The following is a 13,321-nucleotide window of genomic DNA, read 5'->3' on the forward strand; positions in this document are numbered from 1 at the left end:
TGTGTGTGTGTGTGTGTGTGTGTGTGTGTGTGTGTGTGTGTGTGTGTGTGTGTGTGTGTGTGTGTGTGTGTGTGTGTGTGTGTGTGTGTGTGTGTGTGTGTGTGTGTGTGTGTGTGTGTGTGTGTGTGTGTGTGTGTGTGTGTGTGTGTGTGTGTGTGTGCGTGCGTGCCGTTGGCGCCGACCAATGCACGGATAAGCGATTTTTCAGCCCGCTTCTGTATCGTGCATGAGGACACATATACTATCGATAATCTAGCGTTTATTTGAAAACGATTCATGTGTTTTGTGTATTCCACTAAAGGGCTATTATCGCGTCTTTCTCTGGAATTACTAGAAATCACCAAAACTATACTCGTATTCAAAACGGTATAAAACGGAAATGTAGGCCTACCGATGAAAAAACAATCCGTTTTGTACATGTTGACTTCAAGCAACTCATTGATAAGCGACGGGTGTATTAGACCCATAGCCATAATTTAAGATATATTTTAAGCACTCGCAAATCTCCCCGTCCTCCCATTGATTAAAGCAGCGACCATCTAGCCATAATTTCCCGGAAGGGGCGTGGCGCTCAATGAGTTAATTAACCAAACGTTACACTATAAAAATTAACTGGATAGTTCTTATAAGCCATTCTCCCTGTGTGTGTGTGCGCATGCCCGTCCCAACTCTGGTCTTTGGGAAGTTTGATCGTATTTACTGAGATAATGTTGATATTTAAACTTAAAAAATAATTATACAGAGAGAAGCTTCAGCAAGTACAAAACGCTGCTGACCGACGAAAGAGAATCCCTCACTGAGGAAAACACAAAGGCCTAATCATCATGTATCACAATGGTGATGTCAGCAGAGGTGAGGAGAAGCATGGACCTTTAAAGGACATCTCTTTGAGATAAATTACATTTTACAGTTTTTTCTGATTTCTTTTAAACAAATTATTATTTTGTATTATTTAACTATTTAATTATTATTTAGTTATTGCACTGCACTGGCAGTTGAACTGCATTGAACTGAATTGGAAAAAGAAACCTCATAACAGAACTGGCACTGAACATTGAACTACACTGGCACTGTTTGCAAATGTAGTTCTGTATCACTCTAGCTCCCCGCTCTGCGTCTCTATGCATATATCTCGCTTCAGCATATATACACTGAATAATTTCAAAATGTACCTTTAAATGCCAGCATTCATCTGGCCACACCCCCATCCGCTTACCTATATAAGCAGGGGTGGTGCCACACACTCATCTCCTTCTCAAATTTCATCACAAGCAACATATATATGCCCACTTGACATGGAGAAAAATATTAGCTGGAAAAGCAATGTTTACGAGGAAAGGAAGAACAAGGAGATACGTTGACATCATATCTTTATTTTCTCTCTCACTATTTTCGAGAAAATACGGCGATATTGTCTTCGTCACTGGAGTGTCTGGAAGATGGTGATCATTCTAAAAATCCTCCACCGGTTTTCGTATTGGGAGCACGCCGCTGCATGCCTCTCAACTGCAGTTCCTTGCTGTGTTGGTTGGGGTGAAACCTTTCAGGACACAGCTGAAACTGTAGGACGCGCCGCTGTTGTGAGAAGCGGTGGGTTTCAGGTTGGGTGAGTACTGTTTGCTTGCGGCTCCACTTGTCTGTTAGTGCTATGGGGGCTAACTGACAATGTTTACGAACACCGGCCCCAGTTTAAGGTCTTTTGGTTCAGCCTCTTGGGCAGCAGCGGAAGACCTTGATCTGAAGCCCATTATAGTTTTAACTAGTGGGCCGCGACCATTAACACTGGTGATCCCTGTGTTTTCTGGACGAGTGGATATCTCTCTGTCACCGTGTAGCCCCTTCTTTCATATCCAAATGAGAGTATTCCTTCACGAGGAGATATGGGCATAGATGTTCGATAGCGGAAGATCTATGTTCAAGTCAGCTACACAGGCCAGTTTGGGTATTGTGCTGGCTCCGTCGGGTGTTGGTAAAATCACCGTTGTAAAGCTGTGTTGACATCTTGTTTCTCTTTTCTCTTAAAAAGTGAGGAGGGTTTCAGAACGGCGGCCTGTCTGGGTGAGTGTTATATCATTGTGTACAAGTTCAGGTGATAGCTGCTTAGCTTACGGTTAGCCAGTCAGCTGTTAGCTGCGGCGTTAGCCTGCTGTGATCACTGCGTGGCCTACATAGGTTGGGCCTACTGTTAGCCAGTCAGCTGTTAGCTGCGGCGCTAGCCTGCTGTGATCACTAGGAAACGTTAGCTTGCTGCTATCGGCCAAGGCCCAGCGCGGGGTAGCTCCGGCTCCTCGCGCGCCGCCGCAAGCTCCCCTCTGGTCGCGTGCGCCGTTCGCTCGGCGTCTCGCGGGCAGGGGCAGTAGTGACCGACGGTTGGAGCGGCCGTTAGCTTAATGCTACTCTGTTGAACGTGCTTTGATTATAACATGTTTTAAACACTCTTGACTACGATGTCATCTTTGACAGAGGATGTTCGTCGAACCTGCCCTGGGCCAGGACGGCAAAGCCTGCGTCAACAAAGGGGACCGTAGCGACGGGTTGGAGCGGCGACGCTGCCCAGATCGAACAACACAGGACGGCTGTGTTTTCTACGGGGCCTTGAGACTGCACTTCGTTGATCTACGCTCCGGGTAGGACAAGGTTTGGCCAGACCTTATACACGTCTTCTGGCTTTACCTTCTAAATGTTTTGTAAATAACGATGTTCCAAAAACGTGTGTTGCTGCAATACATTTAGGATACGACGCGAGTTATGTGTGATTTGTCTTGTCACTGGTAATTAGCTTCTCCGTGCAAATCGGGTTGTTGTTACAGATGTGAAAATGATCTGGTTGTTGTGTGAGAAACATCATGTGTGTTTATATGTACCGTGTACTCACAACTAAGGGGGTTAACTAACCTATGAAGCTATGCTTAGTGACAAATGAGTAAAGAATGGTTCTTTTCTCAGCCTGTAATGACAATAAACAGTGTGTTCACATATTAACAGGTTTTCCTGTTTTAACTGGCCGTATTAAGGGTAAAGTAGGAGGATTGTGTTTTTCCCCCCGGTTCCCTGGGGACTTCTTCATCCTCCTATCAGAGTGGACATGTTGTTGCACTACATTGTGTCAATGTGTGGTAGGGATACGATGTAACCCTTAGCTTGATTGCTGAGGTTGTGCTAAATCTGCTGGAGAACCTTTATTTTCCTAAAAGAAAAGATTGTTGGTCGCTTTCGTGTGTGCTTAGCAAGGCCTGTGGCCGATACTAATCGAGAATTATGTATTCTCTCATTATGAAAAACGGCGTTCCTCTGTAGAGTGTTTTTGCCATTTTTTGTAGGTGATGATGGGTTGTGTGTGTCATGTGACCTACAACTGGGTTGGACTGGCCACAGAAGCACATGTGTAAGTTTGGACCGGGGCTCTTAGAGAGCCCTCTCTATTCTGTGTTTTTTCCTTAGTAAAAATCAGATAGCAGGTTAGCTCATGCGCTGTGTGAAGCTGTCAAACGCTTCATAGAGCTGACTATGACTGTGTCATACTCTCTTTTTGTCATTACATCGTATCATGGGTGTGGGGTCGTAAAGGGGTGAACTGGTAACCTTTCCTCTTCCCCTTTTTTCTGTTGGTCAGGGGTACACCCCCTGTCCTTCAAGGTTCCTGTCACGTTGCGGTTCGGCACGTTACGGGGTGAGGGGGGGGGGGGGGGGTTAGGGAGTTTCCTGGTCCCACGGCCTGGAATATTGGGTGTGTGCACCGCAGAAATTCCCCCGCCATAGAGTACGTCACCGTGCGCGTCTCTGTTGGTAGGACTTCCGTGTGCTGTTCAGGTCCATGTGATGGATCTGTTTTCGGGGGGTGGTCAGGGCTCCTCCTCACCAAGCGCCTATTCGGGCCTTCTGTGAGTTCGGACTCCTCCTTCCATGTGAGGGAGCCTCCTTCAGAGTACAGAGCCTCCTCCTCAGATTGTCAAGGTGAGTGGACCCTCTAGAACAGGGGTCAGGAACCTTTTTGACTAGGAGAGCCATAAAAGCCAAATATTTCTAAATATATTTCATTGAGAGCCATATAGTATTTTTAACATATAATAAATTAAATATGTCTTACTTTTAATGCAACTTCTGGTGCTGCATGGTTTTGCTGATGGCCTTGTAATCTGGTTCATACGTGGTGAGATTGAGCTTCATGCAGGCGTTGAGGCTTCCATCAGTTAAACGTGAGCGTAGGTTGGTCTTAATGTTCCTCATATGCGAGAATGACTGCCCACATGCATATGTAGAGCCAAACATGGTCAATACGGCAATACTCACGCTGCATTGTGTGGTATGTCACAGGAAGCTCGTTCCAAGTTTTAAGAATCAGCTGGTCTTCAGGTTGAAGATTTTTAATTTCTGTCCACTTGTGTTCCCTCGCCAGCTCTGCTCACTATATCTTCAGCTACAGATACTATTAGCTGTATCTTCAAAACTAATTTCTGTTTACTTTAAAATGACACAGTATTATTAAGAAATATCACAAGTATAAAAAAAAAAAAAAAAAAAAAAAAATTTTGCTCAAAAAATTCTGGGAGCCATATGCTGTCACCAGAAGAGCCATATATGGCTCGCGAGCCATAGGTTCCCGACCCCTGCTCTAGAAGGTGTCCTATTCTATTGTGTATGTATTCGATTCAATTCGATTATTGAGTGTGTATGGGTTCAGTGCCTCTTCCCCGGAGAGCCCTAAAACCAATTTTTTACATGGCTCAAGTTGCAATATATTCTTTTCAATCTGTACAGCTCGCGTGGGAAGTCTCTCTGGGGATTCCCGTCTCCTTCCTATGGGAGGGTGGTGGGATGTAAAAATGTGAATTTTTTTTACCCCCGGCTGTGTAGACTGGGATACATACTGTTGGTGCTTCCTTCTTTTCTATTAAAAAAGAGTTGGAGTTAGGAAGTGTCACACACCTCTTGTCGTTCCCCTGGGCGCCTTGGGGATTCAATGACAGGTCTAAATAGCCTGTTCATTGATGTGGGTGTGTCCCGACGCACGTATAGTGCTAGCTCGCTGTAAACAGGCGACTGACTGGCACGCCTTGGTTGCTTGAGGTTAAAACGGCGTTTTTATGAAGCAACTGGGATGGAGGTTTTTCCTCTTCCGACGACCACATCCCACGACATGGGTTGGTTATCGACGGATTCTCGTTCATGTCTGGGGGATGATGACGGAATGGATCTGAACATATGTAGAGGGGTCTCACGCCCTGGGGGTGGGCCACCGGGCGCGGTTCGCCCGAACGTCTGGGTGGCGCCTTCTTTTCATGTTAAGATCAACACTCATATCTGCCCTTTCTCCTGGAGTAGGCATGTCGGCGTGGTTAGGGCACGGGACTGGTTCTGGTCACGCTGGTCCGGATCAGTTGAACCCGTTGTCCGCCGGGGATGCAGATCTGCTGTTCTGGTACCCTGAGGGACTTGGGCTTTTTTCAGGGGAAAAAATGCCAGGTCGGTCCGGGTGTCACAGGGTTAAGCGCTATGGAGACCCTGGTTGGGTACATTTTTTACTCAGCACTGTCGTAATGGCTTACGGCCATGCCAACCTGTACACGCTCGATCTCGTCGGATCTCGGCCGCTACACAGGTTGGTCCTGGTTAGTACTTGGTTGGGAGACCGCCTGGGAATACCTAGTACGGTGTGCTTGGGGCTGGTTCTCCATTATTTTTCGCTCTTCTCTCACGCATGGCGAAGAGGGGCCTGTTGGGGTGGTCTTTGACCTCCTCTGGTGACCCTGTGCTTCCCGTATCGCCAGGCCCGGTGCGAAGTAATGTTTGATTCCCTGGTGTGTTGGAGCAGTGTCAACTCCCGGGTTCACCGGTTGAGGGTGCCCCTGCACGTTCATGACGTCTGCCAATCGTGTCAGCCTTCTCTGCCTCGACCCCTCTGGGTGGGGTTTTTTAAATGGAGGCTTGGTCATGCAACAACGCCAGCATACGCCCTTTCCGCCGGGGCGGCTGTGTTCAGCTGTCCCCTCTGGCGCCTGTCTCGTCCGCAGTCTCCAGGCTAGGGTTAACAGCCTGTTGCCTGGTTTTTCCCCGGTGCGCTGCCTGCTTCCGTTGGTTAACCTTTTTTGTGTGCTTACGGCCATGCTGACTGCCTGTTCTGCAGGGTCAGTGTGCCAGGCGGTGTACTATTGGGGGGACAGGGCCCGCTCGGCTGAGGGGCCTTTGTCCGAATACGCTGGCGATGTGGGGGGCGGGGTCACTAAGTGCCCACCTGGTGGGGTCTTGATGCTGGCATCATGGACTTCTCCGGGCCCCCGTTCCAGGGGATCCAGTCCCTTTGGTGGGTCTGGGTCTTCCTTCGTGCTCCGCTGCTACGGCCTTGCCACGGGGTTGGGTTTGCCCTTGACCCCGTGATTCTGGGGGCAGTAACGAGGTTGTTTCCTCCGTTCGTTCCCGGGTGGCATGCGGGTTGTGCGTGTGTGTAGTCGTGGGGTCAAGCCACGGTCTGCTCACCCTGTGCATTGAGTTGCTTGAGTGCCTCTTCGCACGGTCGGGTCCGTCGCCCTCCCATGAAGCCACCAATAGGGGGGGTGCCCTCCATTAGGGTGGGTCGGGGGGGCTCGGCCCTCCCTGATCTGATGGCTGTGGGGGGCCTCAGCGGGGTGTATTTGTCGAGCTTCTAGCTCCCGCTCAGCTCCTATTATGCATAGAGACGCAGAGCGGGAGCTAGAGTGATACAGAACGTTAGGTTATGAATATAACCAAGTTCTGTTAACACTAGTGGACGCTCTGCGTCTAGACGCCGCTGCGGCCCTTGATTTTTCATTGTGGTGAAATTTGTTGGCAAGGAGATGAGTGTGTGGCACCACCCCTGCTTATATAGGTAAGCGGATGGGGGTGTGGCCAGATGAATGCTGGCATTTAAAGGTACATTTTGAAATTATTCAGTGTATATAATTATGCTGAAGCGAGATATATGCATAGAGACGCAGAGCGTCCACTAGTGTTAACAGAACTTGGTTATATTCATAACCTAACGTTATTAAAGTTAGTTAATCATTTTGTATTGTTTTCTTTTATGGCTGTCAGTTTATCACGTTAATTAGATGAATTAATTACACAGCAAATTATCGCGTTATGAAAATTAACGCAAAATGTATTAAAAAAAAGAAAATAAATGTTTACTTTTTTTTACTTTTTTTTTAATCTCATTCATTCCCTAAGAACGTAGAATAAACATTTATAGAATTCTTTTTTAAATGGTCCATTTGCATGTTCTTGGTATCTGATTCTAGGGACATCAATAAAAAAAATAAAATAAAAAAATCTTTGACTGTGAATAACACCATGCTAAAATTGACCAGACCTGAAAAATCTAAGCAAATGAATAAAGGGAAGATGATTAAACAGAAGGTTTTGTGGATACAGTACTGAATTCTGCCATCCGGACACATGCAATTTGAAATATGATTATAGAATATAGAATATCAGGCCTTAAATGGTTATGCGATTAAAATGTGATTAATTAGATTAATTAATTACAAATACTGTAATTAATTAGATAATTTTTTTTAATTGCCTGACAGAACTTTTTTTGGTTAAATCCAAAGGAAAAAATATAAAATCTGAGAAATCCGAAAACAGGAAAATTAAAAACCGAGAAATCCGAAAACAGGAAAATTCATATCCGAAAACAAGAAAAGATAAAACGGATTTCATAGGGCCCTAGTTAAGGTTAGTTAATAAATTCACTCTGAAAATCTGCTCCACTCTGATAAACTGACTCTTCGGTCAGAGCGTCCAGTAGGGCTGAACGATTAATCGATTTTAAATCGAAATCGTGATTTGAAATGATGCAATTAGCAAATTGCAAAAAAAATAATATCGCAATTTTTTTAAATTTTTTTTTTAACCAGGAAGTCCCATTGAGATACAAGATCTCCTTTGCAAGTTGTTGTTATTGTTGTAGGAACGGTTTGTGAGAGGGAGGTAAGGGGTTTTAGATTGTGTGTTGTGAAGTTTAGACTTCAGAGAGGGAGAGTAAAGTACAGAAAAAAAGGGGGCGGCTATGTGGCGTAGTGGGCAAGGCGCTCGCCATGAAATCTGGAGACGCTGGGCTTGCCTGTTCGAGCCCAGCGCTCCACATTTGCTTTCAGTTTAGCTGGTTGTCCGTACTAATACACATTGGCCGTATTAGGGGGTGGGAACTGATGGGTGGGGATCGGGCGTTGTGGACAGCGACTCCTACAGGTCGGTTGGTGCGCTTCCAGTAGAATCAGGAAGTGTCGGGGGCAGCGTGAGCCTCCCACGCGTTACTCCTCGCCACTGAGAGATCGAGCTGCGCAGGTGAAAAGATGCGACTGCTGTTACCTCAAGTACCGGAGGGGACTTGTGCTATGTATGACTTAGTCCACATTGCAGCCGGCTTGTGGGAGGCAAGAAACAGCGTTCGTGACAGGGGAGGGTTGAATTGGATGATACGAAATTGGGATGGGAGAAAATATAGAAAATGGGAGAAAAAGTGGATCAAAAAAAAAAAGTACAGAAAAAAGGTACTGTTGGGTACCGGTATCGATTCCCAGGTAAACAGAAACATTTTCAAGCTCGGTGTCCCGAACAGACCCAGTGCGTAGGCCAGATGCAAGCCGCATTTTACAATAAACCTCTGTGGGGCTGTTTAATAATTTTTTTATTATAATCGCAAATTTTATCGCAATCGCAATATCTGTCCGAAAAATCGCAATTAGATTATTTCCCAAAATCGTGCAGCCCTAGCGTCCAGTGTGCACTCTGAGCCCTCAGAATTTCAACTTGAGTGAGCTCGCTCTGACACTGCTTGTAAATAGTTATGAGTGTTGTATGTGCCTCCCTGTATTGTAAATAGTTAATATGTGTGTTGTCACTACTGTATGTATAATTGTAAATAAGTTAATTTATGTGTTGTAAATAAATATTGTTAATATTTATTTACCAAATGTATGTGCAATCGTTTAATTTCAGCTCAGTGTAGAGAAATGCACCGATACTAATAAGTGCCTTACTGCGCACTATGAAGACACTGTTGACACCACGTATCCGTGACACGCACGCCCCGCGACAAAACTAGTAGTTTTGGGGGGCCTGCCACCCCCCCCTGAAGAAAATCCTAGGGGAGACACTTCATTGAGGACATCGCCTACTATCCATGTGTTGAGTTGTCAGTGTGGATATCGCCTCCTATTAATTGTCACAGCTGAGTGCCCCCTTCCTATATATTACCCTCTTTGATCTAGACACCATATACAGAGACAACTTCCTATTTATTGCCAAGATTTTAGTCTTCATCAGAAAATGCTCTATATACCACAAACATAGCAACAAACATGATGATTGCAGTCTAGAAGTTGTCTGTTTGCTGTCTTTAACTCCAGCACCATGTATCTCAACTGGTGTGTCGACACCCAATAGTGAGTCAAGAGAAGCCCTGACAGGGTCATAGACAAAGAAAATACTTCTATATGTGGAATATTACCATATCTAAAATATAGGGTCATGACTTTAAAACCAAGGTCAAATGTGGGTCTTAATGCAACACCAGAGGAGAACCACTAATATGATGCAGTAATAGAAGAGTTGCTGTATGACTGAGAAAGCTGTCTTTTGTAGGCTGGAATGCTCCAGTCACTGTGATGTATGACTGTGAAAGCAGAAAACTGTCTTACGGAGGTTGCATGCTCCAGACACTATGTTGTATGACTGTAAAAGTAGAAAACTGTCTTACATAGGTTGCATGCTGCGGATACTATGCTGTATGACTGTGAAATCTGAAAGCTGCCTTACATAGGTTGCATGCTCCAGACACTGTGCTGTATGGTTGTGAAAGCTGAAAACTGTCTTACGTAGGTTGCATGCTCCAGACACTGGGTTGCAGTTGTCGTGACAGGAGCAAGTCTGAGCACAGTTAACCCCATACTGCCCGGCTGGACAGCTCTCATTACAGCTGTAGGGAAAAACAGGGGGAAATACCTTACTAAAGAAGACTGGACCTCCCTTCAACTACCATCATACCATATAATGCCCATGTGCTCCAGAGAAGCTACTAAATAAAGTGGCTAACAGTGTCAGACTGTGGTAGCACTGGGCAGCTCCCAGGTAGGGATGGACAATAAAGAAATTCATATCACAATAATCATCTGGAATTTGTCCTATATCAATATATATCATGATATTTGAACAATATGCAAAATCACAAGATAAATAATCCAATTACTGTTCATCGCATTGGGCTGCATGATGTCACTGTCACATAACATCCCCTCAAATACTGAAGATCTCATTTTGACAGAAATGTAATTAATATAGTTAATATGTGCTTGTTATGATTAATTTAGATTACATAATTTCATCATAATATCCCAATATCATATTTGCATCACAATACCGATATGATAATCAATAATATAAAATTATCACCCAACCCAATTCAGGTGTGAATGAGTGTAACTGTGTGAGTGTTTATATCTAAGCACTAGTGATAAAGAGCATGCCTACTCACCAAACCGTAGCTAGATAAATACATCATTACGTTTTCATACATAATTGTAAACTTACAATGCTCCATGGAAGCCGGGGTCACACAGACACTGTCCTGTGGCGTGGTGACATGTCCCGTTGAAGCAGCCCCTGCACTCGTTCACACAGTTGTCTCCGTAAGTTCCATTGGGACATATGATCTCACACCTGTGGAAAAAGGAAGTGAGCATTTACTGAGAGTGAGAGTTTACTTACCAGCCACTATCCAAACACCGGGAAACTAGATCAGTGGCTTGTAGGTTTGCCTACTCTACTACCAGCTACTTTGGGAGGGATAGGATTTGGAAGGTGGGGTAGGAAAACACTGAAACTGGAAGGGAGACATTTTATGGCTGGTGGACAATTAAGTACATACATGTCCTGGCGTACTTGTTAATACAGTAACAATAACACTACAACCCAGTATGATCTCTCACAGTGTAAGTGGTCCAAAAGGAGCACCCTAGTGATGCTAGATCTGCAGGTTAGCAGGAGTAACAGCCCTGTTGTCAAAATGTTGGTTTTTATCATATTTCACTTCATTTTTTAAATGTATGGATTGGCTGGTGAGGTTCTGAACTATGAACTGATGAATTAATGAAAGTTAGTTTCAGCTTCCTGCAGCCATGAGGCCAATGGACATGTCTCTTTTTGTGCCTAAATTCAATGTGATTCAAACTGTTCTGTAACCTTGCACAGCAGCTGGCTTTGCAAGGTCACAAGATCACACGAGAATCCATCTGGTCAGGCTTCAAGTTATGCATTTGTGCCCGAACCACAGTGGTTCAGACCAATCAGCGTGCTTTAGGGAACTATCGGCAGTTACAGTTTTTTTTTCAAACCTACCGAGGTCGGTCCATGTCACCCCACTCCTTAGGGACCTGCACTGGCTCCCCATTACTGCACGAATCCGCTTCAAGGCCCTGGCATACCGTGTGGCAAAGGGAACCGCTCCCGCCTACCTCCGGTCAATGGTCTCTAACTACTACATCTTCTGGCCATCTCAGACCCACTCCTATCCGAGCTCCGGGAGGGTCATCAAGGAGAACCTGCCTTTTCTCAGTCCTTGCCCCACAATGGTGCAATGAACTACCCACCCCGTCCAATTTAATAATAATAATAATCGAACCTCCTTCTAACCTTACTGTCATGCACTTGTCCTAATAACCTACACTGTAGCACTCAACACTTTGATGAACATTGTTACTCAGCTGATAGAGTTGTGCCCTTCCTGATGACTTGTTTCAAGTTCAAGTTTCTTTATTAGTTGTCATACAGAATACTTTTATATAAAATGCTTCTTTCTGTTTTGCTCCAGAGATTGTGCTAGATAAAATAGATAAGTATAAAATAAGTATAGTAAATATAAAATAGAAGTCAAGTACGTAGACAAAAGTGTTCAGTATATACATATGTACAATGCAGAGTAGAAGTAACTGAGTTACAATACAATATCCTATACAGTACAAAGCAGAAATGGGATGAGGTACAATTTAGGTACAATTTACAGTAAGGTGTAATGAGGTATGGGTTGTAGTGCAAATTCTTTACCAATAAATATAAAGTGTGTTTAGGTGTTCTAAAGTGGGTAAAGTGGGTGCTGCAGTGAGTTGTTTGTTTAAAGTGAGTGTGTGCGTGTGGATGTGTGTGCTGTGAGTGCATTTGATGGTTGTTACATAGTGTTATTGTCATTTAGCATTCTGATGGCCTGAGGATAGAAGCTTCTTCTGAGTCTCTCTGTGCTTGCCATGAGACTCCGGTATCGCTTGCCTGACCGCAGCAGTTCAAAGAGGCAGTTGTTTGGGTGGCTGGAGTCTTTGATAATTCTCTTAGCCTTACCCATGCACTGCTTGTTGTAAATGTCCTGGAGAGTGGGAAGCCCCCCTCCAATTGTGCGTTCGGCTGAATGGGCCACTCTCTGTAGTCTGCTACGGTCTTGTGCAGTGCTATTCCCAAACCAGGAGGTGATATTGCCAGTCAGGATGCTCTCTATTGTGCATGAGTAGAAGTTCTTAAGGATCTTCTGACTGACTTGGAACTTCCTTAGGCGCCTGAGGAAGTAGAGGCGTTGCCGTGCCTTCTTCACAACACTGTCAATGTGTGTGGTCCATGTCAAGTCCTCGGATATGTGGACTCCGAGGTACTTGAAACTGGTCACTCTCTCAACCGGTGCCCCGTCGATGCTGAGGGGGCTGTAGTCCCTGACCCCCGACCTCCTGAAGTCCACAATCATCTCTTTTGTTTAGCTGACGTTCAGGGAGAGGCAGTTCTCCTGACACCACTGCGACAGATGACAGATTCTCTACCTCTTCCAGGTAGGCCCTCTCGTCGTTGGCAGAGATCAGGCCCACCACTACTGTGTCATCAGCAAATTTGATGATTGTGTTGTTGTTCCGCTGTGCCACACAGTCATATGTGTACAGGGAGTAGAGGAGGGGACTCAGAACACAGCCCTGGGGGGCCCCTATGTTGAGCGGGATGGATGAGGAGGTGCAGTTGCCTGCCCTCACCACCTGGGGTCTACCCGTCAGGAAGTCCAAGACCCACAGGCAGAGGTCATAGTTCAAGCCCAGGTCCCTGAGCTTGGCTATGAGTTTGGAGGGGACTATGGTATTGAATGCTGAGCTGTAGTCAATGAACAGCATTCTCACATAGTTCCCCTGCCTCTTGTCCAGGTGTGATGCTGCTGTGTGCAGCACATGGGCTATGGTGTCCTCCGTGGACCTGTTGGGGCGATACGTCATACAGAACTTGTAAGTCGCTTTGGATAAAAGCGTCAGCTAAATTACTAAATGTAAATGTAAATGTA

The 13,321-nt window shown here is 45.3% G+C and overlaps 1 protein-coding gene across 2 annotated transcripts in view; it reads right to left on the reverse strand.

The window, feature by feature from the left end:
* The window catches only part of LOC311237405 (scavenger receptor class F member 2-like), a 69,414-nt gene that overhangs the window by 33,481 nt on the left and 22,612 nt on the right, over positions 1-13,321 (reverse strand). For both annotated transcript variants that reach the window (XM_084325260.1, XM_084325261.1), the window contains exons 6-7: positions 10,552-10,680; positions 9,840-9,940 (exon numbers count right to left, since the gene is read on the reverse strand). In XM_084325260.1, coding sequence (XP_084181386.1) covers positions 9,840-9,940; positions 10,552-10,680 — 230 coding nt within the window. The remainder of the gene's footprint in view (positions 1-9,839; positions 9,941-10,551; positions 10,681-13,321) is intronic.

This window comes from Notolepis coatsorum (genome assembly GCF_963971535.1).
Source record: "Notolepis coatsorum genome assembly, chromosome: 11".
Taxonomy (NCBI): Eukaryota; Metazoa; Chordata; class Actinopteri; order Aulopiformes; family Paralepididae; genus Notolepis; species Notolepis coatsorum.